Consider the following 12,355-nt stretch of genomic DNA (forward strand, 5'->3'; position numbering starts at 1 on the left):
TGCAGTCTTTTACTTTCTGGGACACTTGCTACCTCAGAAATGACTGTACACTTCTGACCTGTTGGGGAACAAGGGCTCTCTGGGTAGGGCTTTTCTCTGTAATAGTGTGTGGGAGTTTTCATGGGGCCATGTCAACCGACACAAGGGTGCTGTTTACATTATGTCAAATGTTAAGAGCTATAATTTATTTGGCCTAATGTATGATAACAGGACTGTATGTTATACCGGAGGGCTTGTTATAGGTCACTGCTTAGTGTGCTTATACGAATTGACGCTGGGGGTATGTTACCGGAGTCTTGCTATAAGACTCCGGTTTACGGCTGTGTTTTTGTCTCATGGTCCGGTCTTTTTTTAGACTACTTTCAGCAATGGCCGATGTGACGCCCATGCGAGTAACGCCACGACCACATGGTTGAAAGTTAAGCAAGCGGTCTTGGGCGTTTGTTGACTACATCCCGGATTCGTTATTAGTGTGGTCAGAGGACCGTGGGGGAAGGTAGGCGCCTCAGCAGAGCTGTTGAGGCGAGGTGCTGGTTAGGTTATAATTCATCCTAATGGTACTGATATCGTTTCTCAGTGCAAAAACTGACATATTGTTAATACTTTCTTTTTTAAAGGCACAGTATCTAGTCAGGTTTAAAGTATTCTGACTGATTTTTAGTCTGTGCTGATATTTCTATACTGTTTGGCTATAAATTGAAAACCTATAATTTAAAGACCAAAGTGTTTCTTGCTTTCTATTGTCATGGATTCAGGTGATATCCAGACTGTAACGTGTTCTATGTGTTTGAATGCCACTGTGGAACCTCCTGCTCCTTTTTGTCCCTCATGCCTTACATTATAGAGACAACATTTTTTTTTGACAAATCTTTGCCTAAGGCGAATGCTTCTCAAGAGTCTACAGATGAGATGCAGAGTATGCCGCAGCTTTCTCCCCAAGCGTCACAGCCCTAAACGCCCGCTCAAGCGAGACCTTGTATTTCACCAGTTTCTGCAGCATTTACGTTAAAAGACATAGCTGCAGTGATGTCCTCTACACTTTCTGATGCGTTATCTAATTTTCCCATATCGCACGGCAAGCGTTCAAGACAGGACAACTATGTAGTCAATTCAGCCTCTGATACTATGATGGCGATTGCAGAAGTACCCTCCCGGGGTTCTGAGTTGGAGGGTACAGAGGTACTCTCTGAAGGTGAACTTTCTGAATCAGGGAATGCTGTACCTTTGACTGATTCTGATGTAGTTTCTTTCAGGTTTAAGCTTGAGCACCTCCGTTTATTACTGAGGGAGGTGTTGGTTACTCTGGATGATTGTGACTCAATATTGGTCCCTCCAGAGAAATTGAGTAAGTTTGACAGATACTTGGAAGTTCCATCTTATTCGGATGTCTTTCCAGTCCCAAAGAGGACTTCAGAGATTATTACAAAGGAATGGGAGAGACCAGGTATTCCCTTCTCTCCTCCCGTTTTTAAAAAAATGTACCCTATAGCCGACGCTATTAGAGATGCCTGCTGCTGCTTCCAAGTCAGCATGAAGGGTCGGCCCCAGATCCGGGACCGGATCTATTAGGGGGCAGACTCTCTCTCTTTGTCCAAGCTTGGATAAGAGATGTTCAGGATCCCTGGGCACTGGACATTGTGTCTCAGGGATATCAGTTGGAGTTCAGAAATTCTTCCCCCAGAGGAAGGTTTCTTCTTTCTCGATTATCTGCAGACCAGATAAAAAGAGAGGCGTTCTTACATTGTGTAGGAGACCTCTTTTCCATGGGAGTAATATATCCCTTCCCAATACAGGAACGGGGACAAGGGTTTTATTCAAATCTGTTTGTAGTCCCCAAAAAGGAGGCAACGTTCCGACCTATTTTACCTCAAAAGTCTGAACAAGTTTCTCAGAGTCCTATCCTTCAAGATGGAAACTATTCGTACCATTCTTCCATTGATCCAGGAGGGTCAATTTATGACTACCATGGATCTAAAGGATGCATATCTTCATGTTCCTATCCACAGAGATCATCACAAGTTCCTGAGGTTTGCCTTTCTGGACAAACATTTTCAGTTCGTGGCTCTTCCTTTCGGCCTGGCCACAGCACCCAGAATTTTCGCAAAGGTTCTGGGGTCCCTGCTGGCGGTTCTAAGACCGCGGGGCATTGTGGTGTCGCCGTATCTGGACGATATTCTGATTCAAGCGTCATCTTATCAGCTAGCAAAGTCTCATACCGACATTGTCCTATCCTTCCTTAGGACTCATGGGTGGAAGGTAAATCTGGGAAAGAGTTCACTAATTCCGCAGACAAGGGTGCCCTTCTTGAAAATTTTTCTGACAGAGGTCAGACGGTTAAAGATCATGGATACATGTCAAGCCCTTCAGTCCAATCCTCGGCCCTCAGTGGCTTAGTGCATGGAGGTAATTGGGTTGATGGTGGCGGCAATGGACATCATTCTGTTTGCTCGATTCCATCTCAGGCCTCTGCAACTGAGCATGCTCAGACAGTGGAATTGAGATTATACAGATGTATCTCCTCGAATAAATCTATATCAGGAGACAAGGGACTCTCTTCTGTGGTGGTTGTCGCTGGATCATCTATCCCAGGGGACTTGCTTCCGCAGACCCTCATGGGTGATGGTGACAACGGATGCCAGCCTGTTAGGATGGGAAACAGTCTGGAACTCCCTACGGGCTCAGGGTGTATGGACTCAGGCAGAGTCTCTCCTTCCCATCAATATTCTAGAGTTGAGAGCGATATTCAATGCGCTTCAGGCTTGGCCTCAGTTGGCTTCGGCCCGATTCATCAGATTTCAGTCGGAAACATAACAACTGTAGCTTACATCAATCATCAGGGAGGAACAAAGATTTCCATAGCAATGACAGAATAAGCCAAGATAATACAGTGGGCGGAGTCTCACTCTTGCCATCTGTCAGCAATCCACATCCCTGGGGTGGAAAACTGGGAAGCGGATTTTCTGAGCAGACAGACATTTAATCCGAGAGAATGGGAACTCTATCCGGAGGTATTTTCAAACCTGATTCTCAGATAGGACAGGCCGGAGTTGGATCTCATGGCATCTCGTCAGAATGCCAAGCTTCCAAGATACAGGTCCAGGGATCCCCAGGCCAAGCTGATAGATGCCTTGGCAGTGCCTTGGTCTTTCCGCCTAGCTTATGTATTCCCTCCATTTGCTCTCCTTCCCCCGGGTGATTGTTCGAGTCAAACAGGAGAGGGCATCGGTGATCCTCATTGCCCCTGCGTGGCCTCGCAGGATTTGGTATGCCGATCTGGTGGACATGTCATCTCAGCCTCTATGAAAACTCCCATTGAGGAAAGATATTCTCATTCAGGGACCCTTCCATCATCCGAATCTAGTTTCTCTGCAGCTGACGGCTTGGAGATTGAACACTTAGTTTTATCTAAGCGAGGGTTTTCGGAGTCGGTCATAGATACCTTGATTCAGGCACGTAAGCCTGTTACTAGGAAGATTTACCATAAGATATGGCTAAAATATCCTTATTGGTGCGAATCCAAGGGCTACTCATGGAGTAGGGTTAGGATTCCCAGGATTTTGTCTTTTCTCCAAGAAGGATTAGAGAAAGGGTTGTCAGCAAGTTCCTTAAAAGGACAGATTTCTGCTTTGTCTATTTTGTTACACAAGCGTCTGGCTGATGTTCCAGGTGTCCAATCTTTTTGTCAGGCTCTGACTAGGATCAGGCCTGTGTTTAGACCTATTGCTCCTCCTTGGAGTTTGAATTTAATTCTTATAGTTCTTCAAGGGGTTCCGTTTGAACCTATGCATTCCATAGATATCAAGTTATTATCTTGGAAAGTTTTATTTTTGGTTGCTATTTCTTCTGCTCGAAGAGTATCTGAGCTTTCGGCATTACAATGTGATTCTCCTTATCTTATTTTCCATTCGCATAAGGTGGTGTTGTGAACCAAACCGGGTTTTCTTCCTAAGGTTGTTTCAAATAAGAATATTAACCAGGAAATTGTTGTTCCTTCCTTGTGTCCTAATCCTTCTTCTAAGAAGGAGCGTCTGTTACATAATTTGGACGTGGTCCGTACTTTGAAGTTCTACTTACAGGCGACTAAGTATTTTCGCCAATCGTCTTCATTATTTGTTGTTTTTTCTGGGACACGTAGGGGTCAGAAAGCTACGGCTCCCTCTTTCTTTTTGGCTGAAGAGTATCACCCGCTTTGCTTATGAGACTGCTGGACAGCAGCCTCCTGAATGAATTACGGCTCATTCCACTAGGGCTGTGGCTTCCTCATGGGCATTCAAAAATGATGCTTCTGTTGAACAGATTTGCAAGGCTGCAACTTGGTTGTCTCTTCACACTTTTTCCAAATTTTCCAAATTTGATACCTTTTCCTCATCTGAGGTTGTTTTTGGGAGGAAAGTTCTTCAAGCAGTGGTGCCTTCCGTTTAGGTTCCCTGTCTTGTCCCTTTTCATCCGTATACTCTAGCTTTGGTATTGTATCCCACAAGTAAGGATGAAATCGATGGACTTATTGTATCTTTAAAAAGAAAAGGAAATGTATGCTTACCTGATAAATTTGTTTCTTTTACAAGATACGATGAGTCCACAGATTTCATCCTTACTTGTGGGCTATCGCCTCCTGGTCAGCAGGAGGAGGCAAAGAGCTCCACAGCAGAGCTGCATAAATAGCTCCTCCCTTCCCTCCCAACCCAGTCATTCTCTTTGCCTGTGTTAGTGATAGGAAGAGGTAAGGTGAGGTGTTAGTTTAGATTCTTCAATCAAGAGTTTTTTGTTTTTAAATGGTGCCAAAGTGTACTATTTTACTATAGAGCAGCCTCTGGAGGTATAGCCTTATGGCTATGGGAACTGGTGAGGTTTTTAACCTCGCTGCGCCTCCCATAATTGTGCTGCTCTTCTGTGATGGTCTTAGAGAAGTTTAACTAAGACCCTTCTGTCTTCACAGGACCTCAGGAGGAAGAGTGGACCTCTTGACACTGTGAGTTTCTCATGCTGTTCCTCAGCATGGAGGTAAGTGCAGTCTTTCATTTCTGGGGCTCTGCAGCATATCTCAGAACTGACTGTACTCTGCCTTTTTCTATATGGGGCTATGGGCTTACGGGCTTCCCTTCGTCAGTATGCAGATTCTCATTAATGTATAAGGAAGAATGAGAACCGACATATTGCTTATTTCCTCCAGACATTCTGGCATTTCTGAACTTAGCCTAGAAGCGCTGGGATATTTCTGCTGGTATACAGTTTATATGTACTATATTGGGCAACTCTCTATTTAATTTTATTGAACTCATAGAGATGGCTGATGCTGGGGGTAGTGCCAAAGTTGGGGCTGAAGAGCATCATTCATTTGGCATATGAGACTTCTGGACAGCAGCCTCCTGAACGAATTACGGCTCATTCCACTAGGGCTGCGGCTTCCTCATGGGCATTTAAACATGATGCATCTGTGGAACAGATATGCAAAGCTGCAACTTGGTCGTCTCTTCACACTTTTTCCAAATTTTCCAAATTTGATACTTTTGCTGCTTTTGGGAGAAAGGTTCTTCAAGCAGTGGTGCCTTCCGTTTAGGTTCCCTGTCTTGTCCCTCCCGTTTCATCAGTGTACTATAGCTTTGGTATTGTATCCCACAAGTAAGGATGAAATCCGTGGACTCATCGTATCTTGTAAAAGAAAAGGGAAATTTTATTCTTACCTGATAAATTTGTTTCTTTTACGATACGATGAGTCCATGGCCCTCCCTGTTTTTTATGAGACAGGTCTTTATTTTTGTTAAACTTTAGTCACCTCTGCTCCTTGGCTTTTCCTTTCTCTTCCTAACTTCGGTCGAATGACTGGGTTGGGAGGGAAGGGAGGAGCTATTTATGCAGCTCTGCTGTGGAGCTCTTTGCCTCCTCCTGCTGACCAGGAGGCGATATCCCACAAGTAAGGATGAAATCCGTGGACTCATCGTATCGTAAAAGAAACAAATTTATCAGGTAAGAATACATTTCCCTTTTCTTTTTAGATACGATGAGTACACGGCCCACCCTGTTTTATGAGACAGGTCTTATTTCTTTCATGTAATTAGCAAGAGTCCATGAGCTAGTGACGTATGGGATATACATTCCTACCAGGAGGGGCAAAGTTTCCCAAACCTCAAAATGCCTATAAATACACCCCTCACCACACCCACAATTCAGTTTTACAAACTTTGCCTCCGATGGAGGTGGTGAAGTAAGTTTGTGCTAGATTCTACGTTGATATGCGCTTCGCAGCAAGTTGGAGCCCGGTTTTCCTCTCAGCGTGCAGTGAATGTCAGAGGGATGTGAGGAGAGTATTGCCTATTTGAATGCAGTGATCTCCTTCTACGGGGTCTATTTCATAGGTTCTCTGTTATCGGTCGTAGAGATTCATCTCTTACCTCCCTTTTCAGATCGACGATATACTCTTATATATACCATTACCTCTGCTGATTCTCGTTTCAGTACTGGTTTGGCTTTCTACAAACATGTAGATGAGTGTCCTGGGGTAAGTAAATCTTATTTTCTGTGACACTCTAAGCTATGGTTGGGCACTTTGTTTATAAAGTTCTAAATATATGTATTCAAACATTTATTTGCCTTGACTCAGAATGTTCAACTTTCCTTATTTTCAGACAGTCAGTTTCATATTTGGGATAATGCATTTGATTTAATCATTTTTTCTTACCTTCAAAAATTTGACTCTTCCCTGTGGGCTGTTAGGCTCGCGGGGGCTGAAAATGCTTCATTTTATTGCGTCATTCTTGGCGCGGACTTTTTTGGCGCAAAAAATTTGTTTCCGTTTCCGGCGTCATACGTGTCGCCGGAAGTTGCGTAATTTTTTGACGTTATTTTGCGCCAAAAATGTCGGCGTTCCGGATGTGGCGTCATTTTGGCGCCAAATAATGTGGGCGTCTTATTGGCGCGAAAAATATGGGCGTCGCTTTTGTCTCCACATTATTTAAGTCTCATTTTTCATTGCTTCTGGTTGCTAGAAGCTTGTTCTTTGGCATTTTTTCCCATTCCTGAAACTGTCATTTAAGGAATTTGATCAATTTTGCTTTATATATATGTTGTTTTTTCTCTTACATATTGCAAGATGTCTCACGTTGCATCTGAGTCAGAAGATACTACAGGAAAATCGCTGTCTAGTGCTGGATCTACCAAAGCTAAGTGTATCTGCTGTAAACTTTTGGTAGCTATTCCTCCAGCTGTTGTTTGTATTGATTGTCATGACAAACTTGTTAAAGCAGATAATATTTCCTTTAGTAAAGTACCATTGCCTGTTGCAGTTCCTTCAACATCTAAGGTGCAGAATGTTCCTGATAATATAAGAGATTTTGTTTCTGAATCCATAAAGAAGGCTATGTCTGTTATTTCTCCTTCTAGTAAACGTAAAAAATCTTTTAAAACTTCTCTCCCTACAGATGAATTTTTAAATGAACATCATCATTCTGATTCTGATGACTCTTCTGGTTCAGAGGATTCTGTCTCAGAGGTTGATGCTGATAAATCTTCATATTTATTTAAAATGGAATTTATTCGTTCTTTACTTAAAGAAGTACTAATTGCTTTTGAAATAGAGGATTCTGGTCCTCTTGATACTAATTCTAAACGTTTGGATAAGGTATTTAAAGCTCCTGTGGTTATTCCAGAAGTTTTTCCTGTTCCTAATGCTATTTCTGCAGTAATTTCCAAAGAATGGGATAAATTGGGTAATTCATTTACTCCTTCTAAACGTTTTAAGCGATTATATCCTGTGCCGTCTGACAGATTAGAATTTTGGGACAAAATCCCTAAAGTTGATGGGGCTATTTCTACCCTTGCTAAACGTACTACTATTCCTACGTCAGATGGTACTTCGTTTAAGGATCCTTTAGATAGGAAAATTGAATCCTTTCTAAGAAAAGCTTATCTGTGTTCAGGTAATCTTCTTAGACCTGCTATATCTTTGGCTGATGTTGCTGCAGCTTCAACTTTCTGGTTGGAAACTTTAGCGCAACAAGTAACACATCATGATTCTCATGATATTATTATTCTTCTACAGCATGCTAATAATTTTATCTGTGATGCCATTTTTGATATTATCAGAGTTGATGTCAGGTTTATGTCTCTAGCTATTTTAGCTAGAAGAGCTTTATGGCTTAAAACTTGGAATGCTGATATGGCTTCTAAATCAACTTTACTTTCCATTTCTTTCCAGGGTAACAAATTATTTGGTTCTCAGTTGGATTCCATTATTTCAACTGTTACTGGTGGGAAAGGAACTTTTTTACCACAGGATAAAAAATCTAAAGGTAAAAGCAGGGCTAATAATCGTTTTCGTTCCTTTCGTTTCAACAAAGAACAAAAGCCTGATCCTTCATCCTCAGGAGCAGTTTCAGTTTGGAAACCATCTCCAGTCTGGAATAAATCATAGCCAGCTAGAAAGGCAAAGCCTGCTTCTAAGTCCACATGAAGGTGCGGCCCTCATTCCAGCTCAGCTGGTAGGGGGCAGGTTACGTTTTTTCAAGGAAATTTGGATCAATTCTGTTCACAATCTTTGGATTCAGAGCATTGTTTCAGAAGGGTACAGAATTGGTTTCAAGATGAGACCTCCTGCAAAGAGATTTTTTCTTTCCCGTGTCCCAGTAAATCCAGTAAAGCTCAAGCATTTCTGAAATGTGTTTCAGATCTAGAGTTGACTGGAGTAATTATGCCAGTTCCAGTTCCGGAACAGGGGATGGGGTTTTATTCAAATCTCTTCATTGTACCAAAGAAGGAGAATTCCTTCAGACCAGTTCTGGATCTAAAAATATTGAATCGTTATGTAAGAATACCAACGTTCAAGATGGTAACTGTAAGGACTATCTTGCCTTTTGTTCAGCAAGGGAATTATATGTCCACAATAGATTTACAGGATGCATATCTGCATATTCCGATTCATCCAGATCATTATCAGTTCCTGAGATTCTCTTTTCTGGACAAGCATTACCAGTTTGTGGCTCTGCCGTTTGGCCTAGCTACAGCTCCAAGAATTTTTACAAAGGTTCTCGGTGCCCTTCTGTCTGTAATCAGAGAACAGGGTATTGTGGTATTTCCTTATTTGGACGATATCTTGGTACTTGCTCAGTCTTTACATTTAGCAGAATCTCATACGAATCGACTTGTGTTGTTTCTTCAAGATCATGGTTGGAGGATCAATTTACCAAAAAGTTCTTTGATTCCTCAGACAAGGGTAACCTTTCTGGGTTTCCAGATGGATTCAGTGTCCATGACTCTGTCTTTAACAGACAAGAGACGTCTAAAATTGATTGCAGCTTGTCGAAACCTTCAGTCACAATCATTCCCTTCGGTAGCCTTATGCATGGAAATTCTAGGTCTTATGACTGCTGCATTGGACGCGATCCCCTTTGCTCGTTTTCACATGCGACCTCTTCAGCTCTGTATGCTGAAGCAATGATGCAAGGATTACACGAAGATATCTCAATTAATATCTTTAAAACCGATTGTTCGACACTCTCTAACATGGTGGACAGATCACCATCGTTTAATTCAGGGGGCTTCTTTTGTGCTTCCGACCTGGACTGTAATTTCAACAGATGCAAGTCTCACAGGTTGGGGAGCTGTGTGGGGATCTCTGACGGCACAAGGAGTTTGGGAATCTCAGGAGGTGAGATTACCGATCAATATTTTGGAACTCCGTGCAATTTTCAGAGCTCTTCAGTTTTGGCCTCTTCTGAAGAGAGAATCGTTCATTTGTTTTCAAACAGACAATGTCACAACTGTGGCATACATCAATCATCAAGGAGGGACTCACAGTCCTCTGGCTATGAAAGAAGTATCTTGAATTTTGGTTTGGGCGGAATCCAGCTCCTGTCTAATCTCTGCGGTTCATATCCCAGGTATAGACAATTGGGAAGCGGATTATCTCAGTCGCCAAACGTTGCATCCGGGCGAATGGTCTCTTCACCCAGAGGTATTTCTTCAGATTGTTCAAATGTGGGAACTTCCAGAAATAGATCTGATGGCGTCCCATCTAAACAAGAAAATTCCCAGGTATCTGTCCAGATCCCGGGATCCTCAGGCGGAGGCAGTGGATGCATTATCACTTCCTTGGAAGTATCATCCTGCCTATATCTTTCCGCCTCTAGTTCTTCTTCCAAGAGTAATCTCCAAGATTCTGAAGGAATGCTCGTTTGTTCTGCTGGTAGCTCCGGCATGGCCTCACAGGTTTTGGTATGCGGATCTTGTCCGGATGGCCTCTTGCCAACCGTGGACTCTTCCGTTAAGACCAGACCTTCTGTCACAAGGTCCTTTTTTCCATCAGGATCTGAAATCCTTAAATTTAAAGGTATGGAGATTGAACGCTTGATTCTTGGTCAAAGAGGTTTCTCTGACTCTGTGATTAATACTATGTTACAGGCTCGTAAATCTGTATCTCGAGAGATATATTATAGAGTCTGGAAGACTTATATTTCTTGGTGTCTTTCTCATCATTTTTCTTGGCATTCTTTTAGAATACCGAGAATTTTACAGTTTCTTCAGGATGGTTTAGATAAGGGTTTGTCCGCAAGTTCTTTGAAAGGACAAATCTCTGCTCTTTCTGTTCTTTTTCACAGAAAGATTGCTATTCTTCCTGATATTCATTGTTTTGTACAAGCTTTGGTTCGTATAAAACCTGTTATTAAGTCAATTTCTCCTCCTTGGAGTTTGAATTTGGTTCTGGGAGCTCTTCAAGCTCCTCCGTTTGAACCTATGCATTCATTGGACATTAAATTACTTTCTTGGAAAGTTTTGTTCCTTTTGGCCATCTCTTCTGCCAGAAGAGTTTCTGAATTATCTGCTCTTTCTTGTGAGTCTCCTTTTCTGATTTTTCATCAGGATAAGGCGGTGTTGCGAACTTCTTTTGAATTTTTACCTAAAGTTGTGAATTCCAACAACATTAGTAGAGAAATTGTGGTTCCTTCATTATGTCCTAATCCTAAGAATTCTAAGGAGAAATCGTTGCACTCTTTGGATGTTGTTAGAGCTTTGAAATATTATGTTGAAGCTACGAAATCTTTCCGTAAGACTTCTAGTTTATTTGTTATCTTTTCCGGTTCTAGAAAAGGCCAGAAAGCTTCTGCCATTTCTTTGGCATCTTGGTTGAAATCTTTAATTCATCTTGCCTATGTTGAGTCGGGTAAAACTCCGCCTCAAAGAATTACAGCTCATTCTACTAGGTCAGTTTCTACTTCCTGGGCGTTTAGGACTGAAGCTTCGGTTGACCAGATTTGCAAAGCAGCAACTTGGTCCTCTTTGCATACTTTTACTAAATTCTACCATTTTGATGTATTTTCTTCTTCTGAAGCAGTTTTTGGTAGAAAAGTACTTCAGGCAGCGGTTTCAGTTTGAATCTTCTGCTTATGTTTTTCGTTAAACTTTATTTTTGGGTGTGGATTATTTTCAGCAGGAATTGGCTGTCTTTATTTTATCCCTCCCTCTCTAGTGACTCTTGTGTGGAAAGATCCACATCTTGGGTAGTCATTATCCCATACGTCACTAGCTCATGGACTCTTGCTAATTACATGAAAGAAAACATAATTTATGTAAGAACTTACCTGATAAATTCATTTCTTTCATATTAGCAAGAGTCCATGAGGCCCGCCCTTTTTTTGTGGTGGTTATGATTTTTGTATAAAGCACAATTATTCCAATTCCTTATTTTATATGCTTTCGCACTTTTTTATCACCCCACTTCTTGGCTATTCGTTAAACTGAATTGTGGGTGTGGTGAGGGGTGTATTTATAGGCATTTTGAGGTTTGGGAAACTTTGCCCCTCCTGGTAGGAATGTATATCCCATACGTCACTAGCTCATGGACTCTTGCTAATATGAAAGAAATTAATTTATCAGGTAAGTTCTTACATAAATTATGTTTTTTGTTAAACTTCAGTCACCTCTGCACCTTGGCTTTTCCTTTCTCTTCCTAACTTCGGTCGAATGACTGGAGTGGGAGGGAAGGGAGGAGCTATATATACAGCTCTGCTGTGGTGCTGTTTGCCTCCTCCTGCTGACCAGGAGGCGATATCCCACAAGTAAGGATGAAATCCGTGGACTTGTATCTAAAAAGAAACAAATTTATCAGGTAAGCATAAATTTCCTTTTGACTGATGTGCTAGCTCAGTCCTAAACATGTAAGTAAGTTTGCTTTTTCCTGGTTAATAGGTGCCTCTATGGACGAGTTTACACCATGCACACACAATGCTTCTGTAATATTTGTTTGCCTGTGCACTATAGATCATTAGCAAGACCTAAGTTATCATATGACTCCGCACTTCAGAGGGTACATGTGTCTTAGCAGTAAATTTTAAAATGCTAGATTTCTAATATAGTATTGTTTTTA

General features: G+C 41.8%; 1 protein-coding gene across 1 annotated transcript in view; it reads left to right on the top strand.

The window, feature by feature from the left end:
- Positions 1 to 1,128: 1,128 nt before the first annotated feature.
- Positions 1,129 to 12,355, top strand: part of LOC128658012 (gastrula zinc finger protein XlCGF8.2DB-like) — a 66,608-nt gene continuing 55,381 nt past the window's right edge. Inside the window, exon 1 of the mRNA XM_053712454.1 lies at positions 1,129 to 1,192. Coding sequence (XP_053568429.1) covers positions 1,129 to 1,192 — 64 coding nt within the window. The remainder of the gene's footprint in view (positions 1,193 to 12,355) is intronic.

Source organism: Bombina bombina, chromosome 4 (assembly GCF_027579735.1).
Source record: "Bombina bombina isolate aBomBom1 chromosome 4, aBomBom1.pri, whole genome shotgun sequence".
Taxonomy (NCBI): domain Eukaryota; kingdom Metazoa; phylum Chordata; class Amphibia; order Anura; family Bombinatoridae; genus Bombina; species Bombina bombina.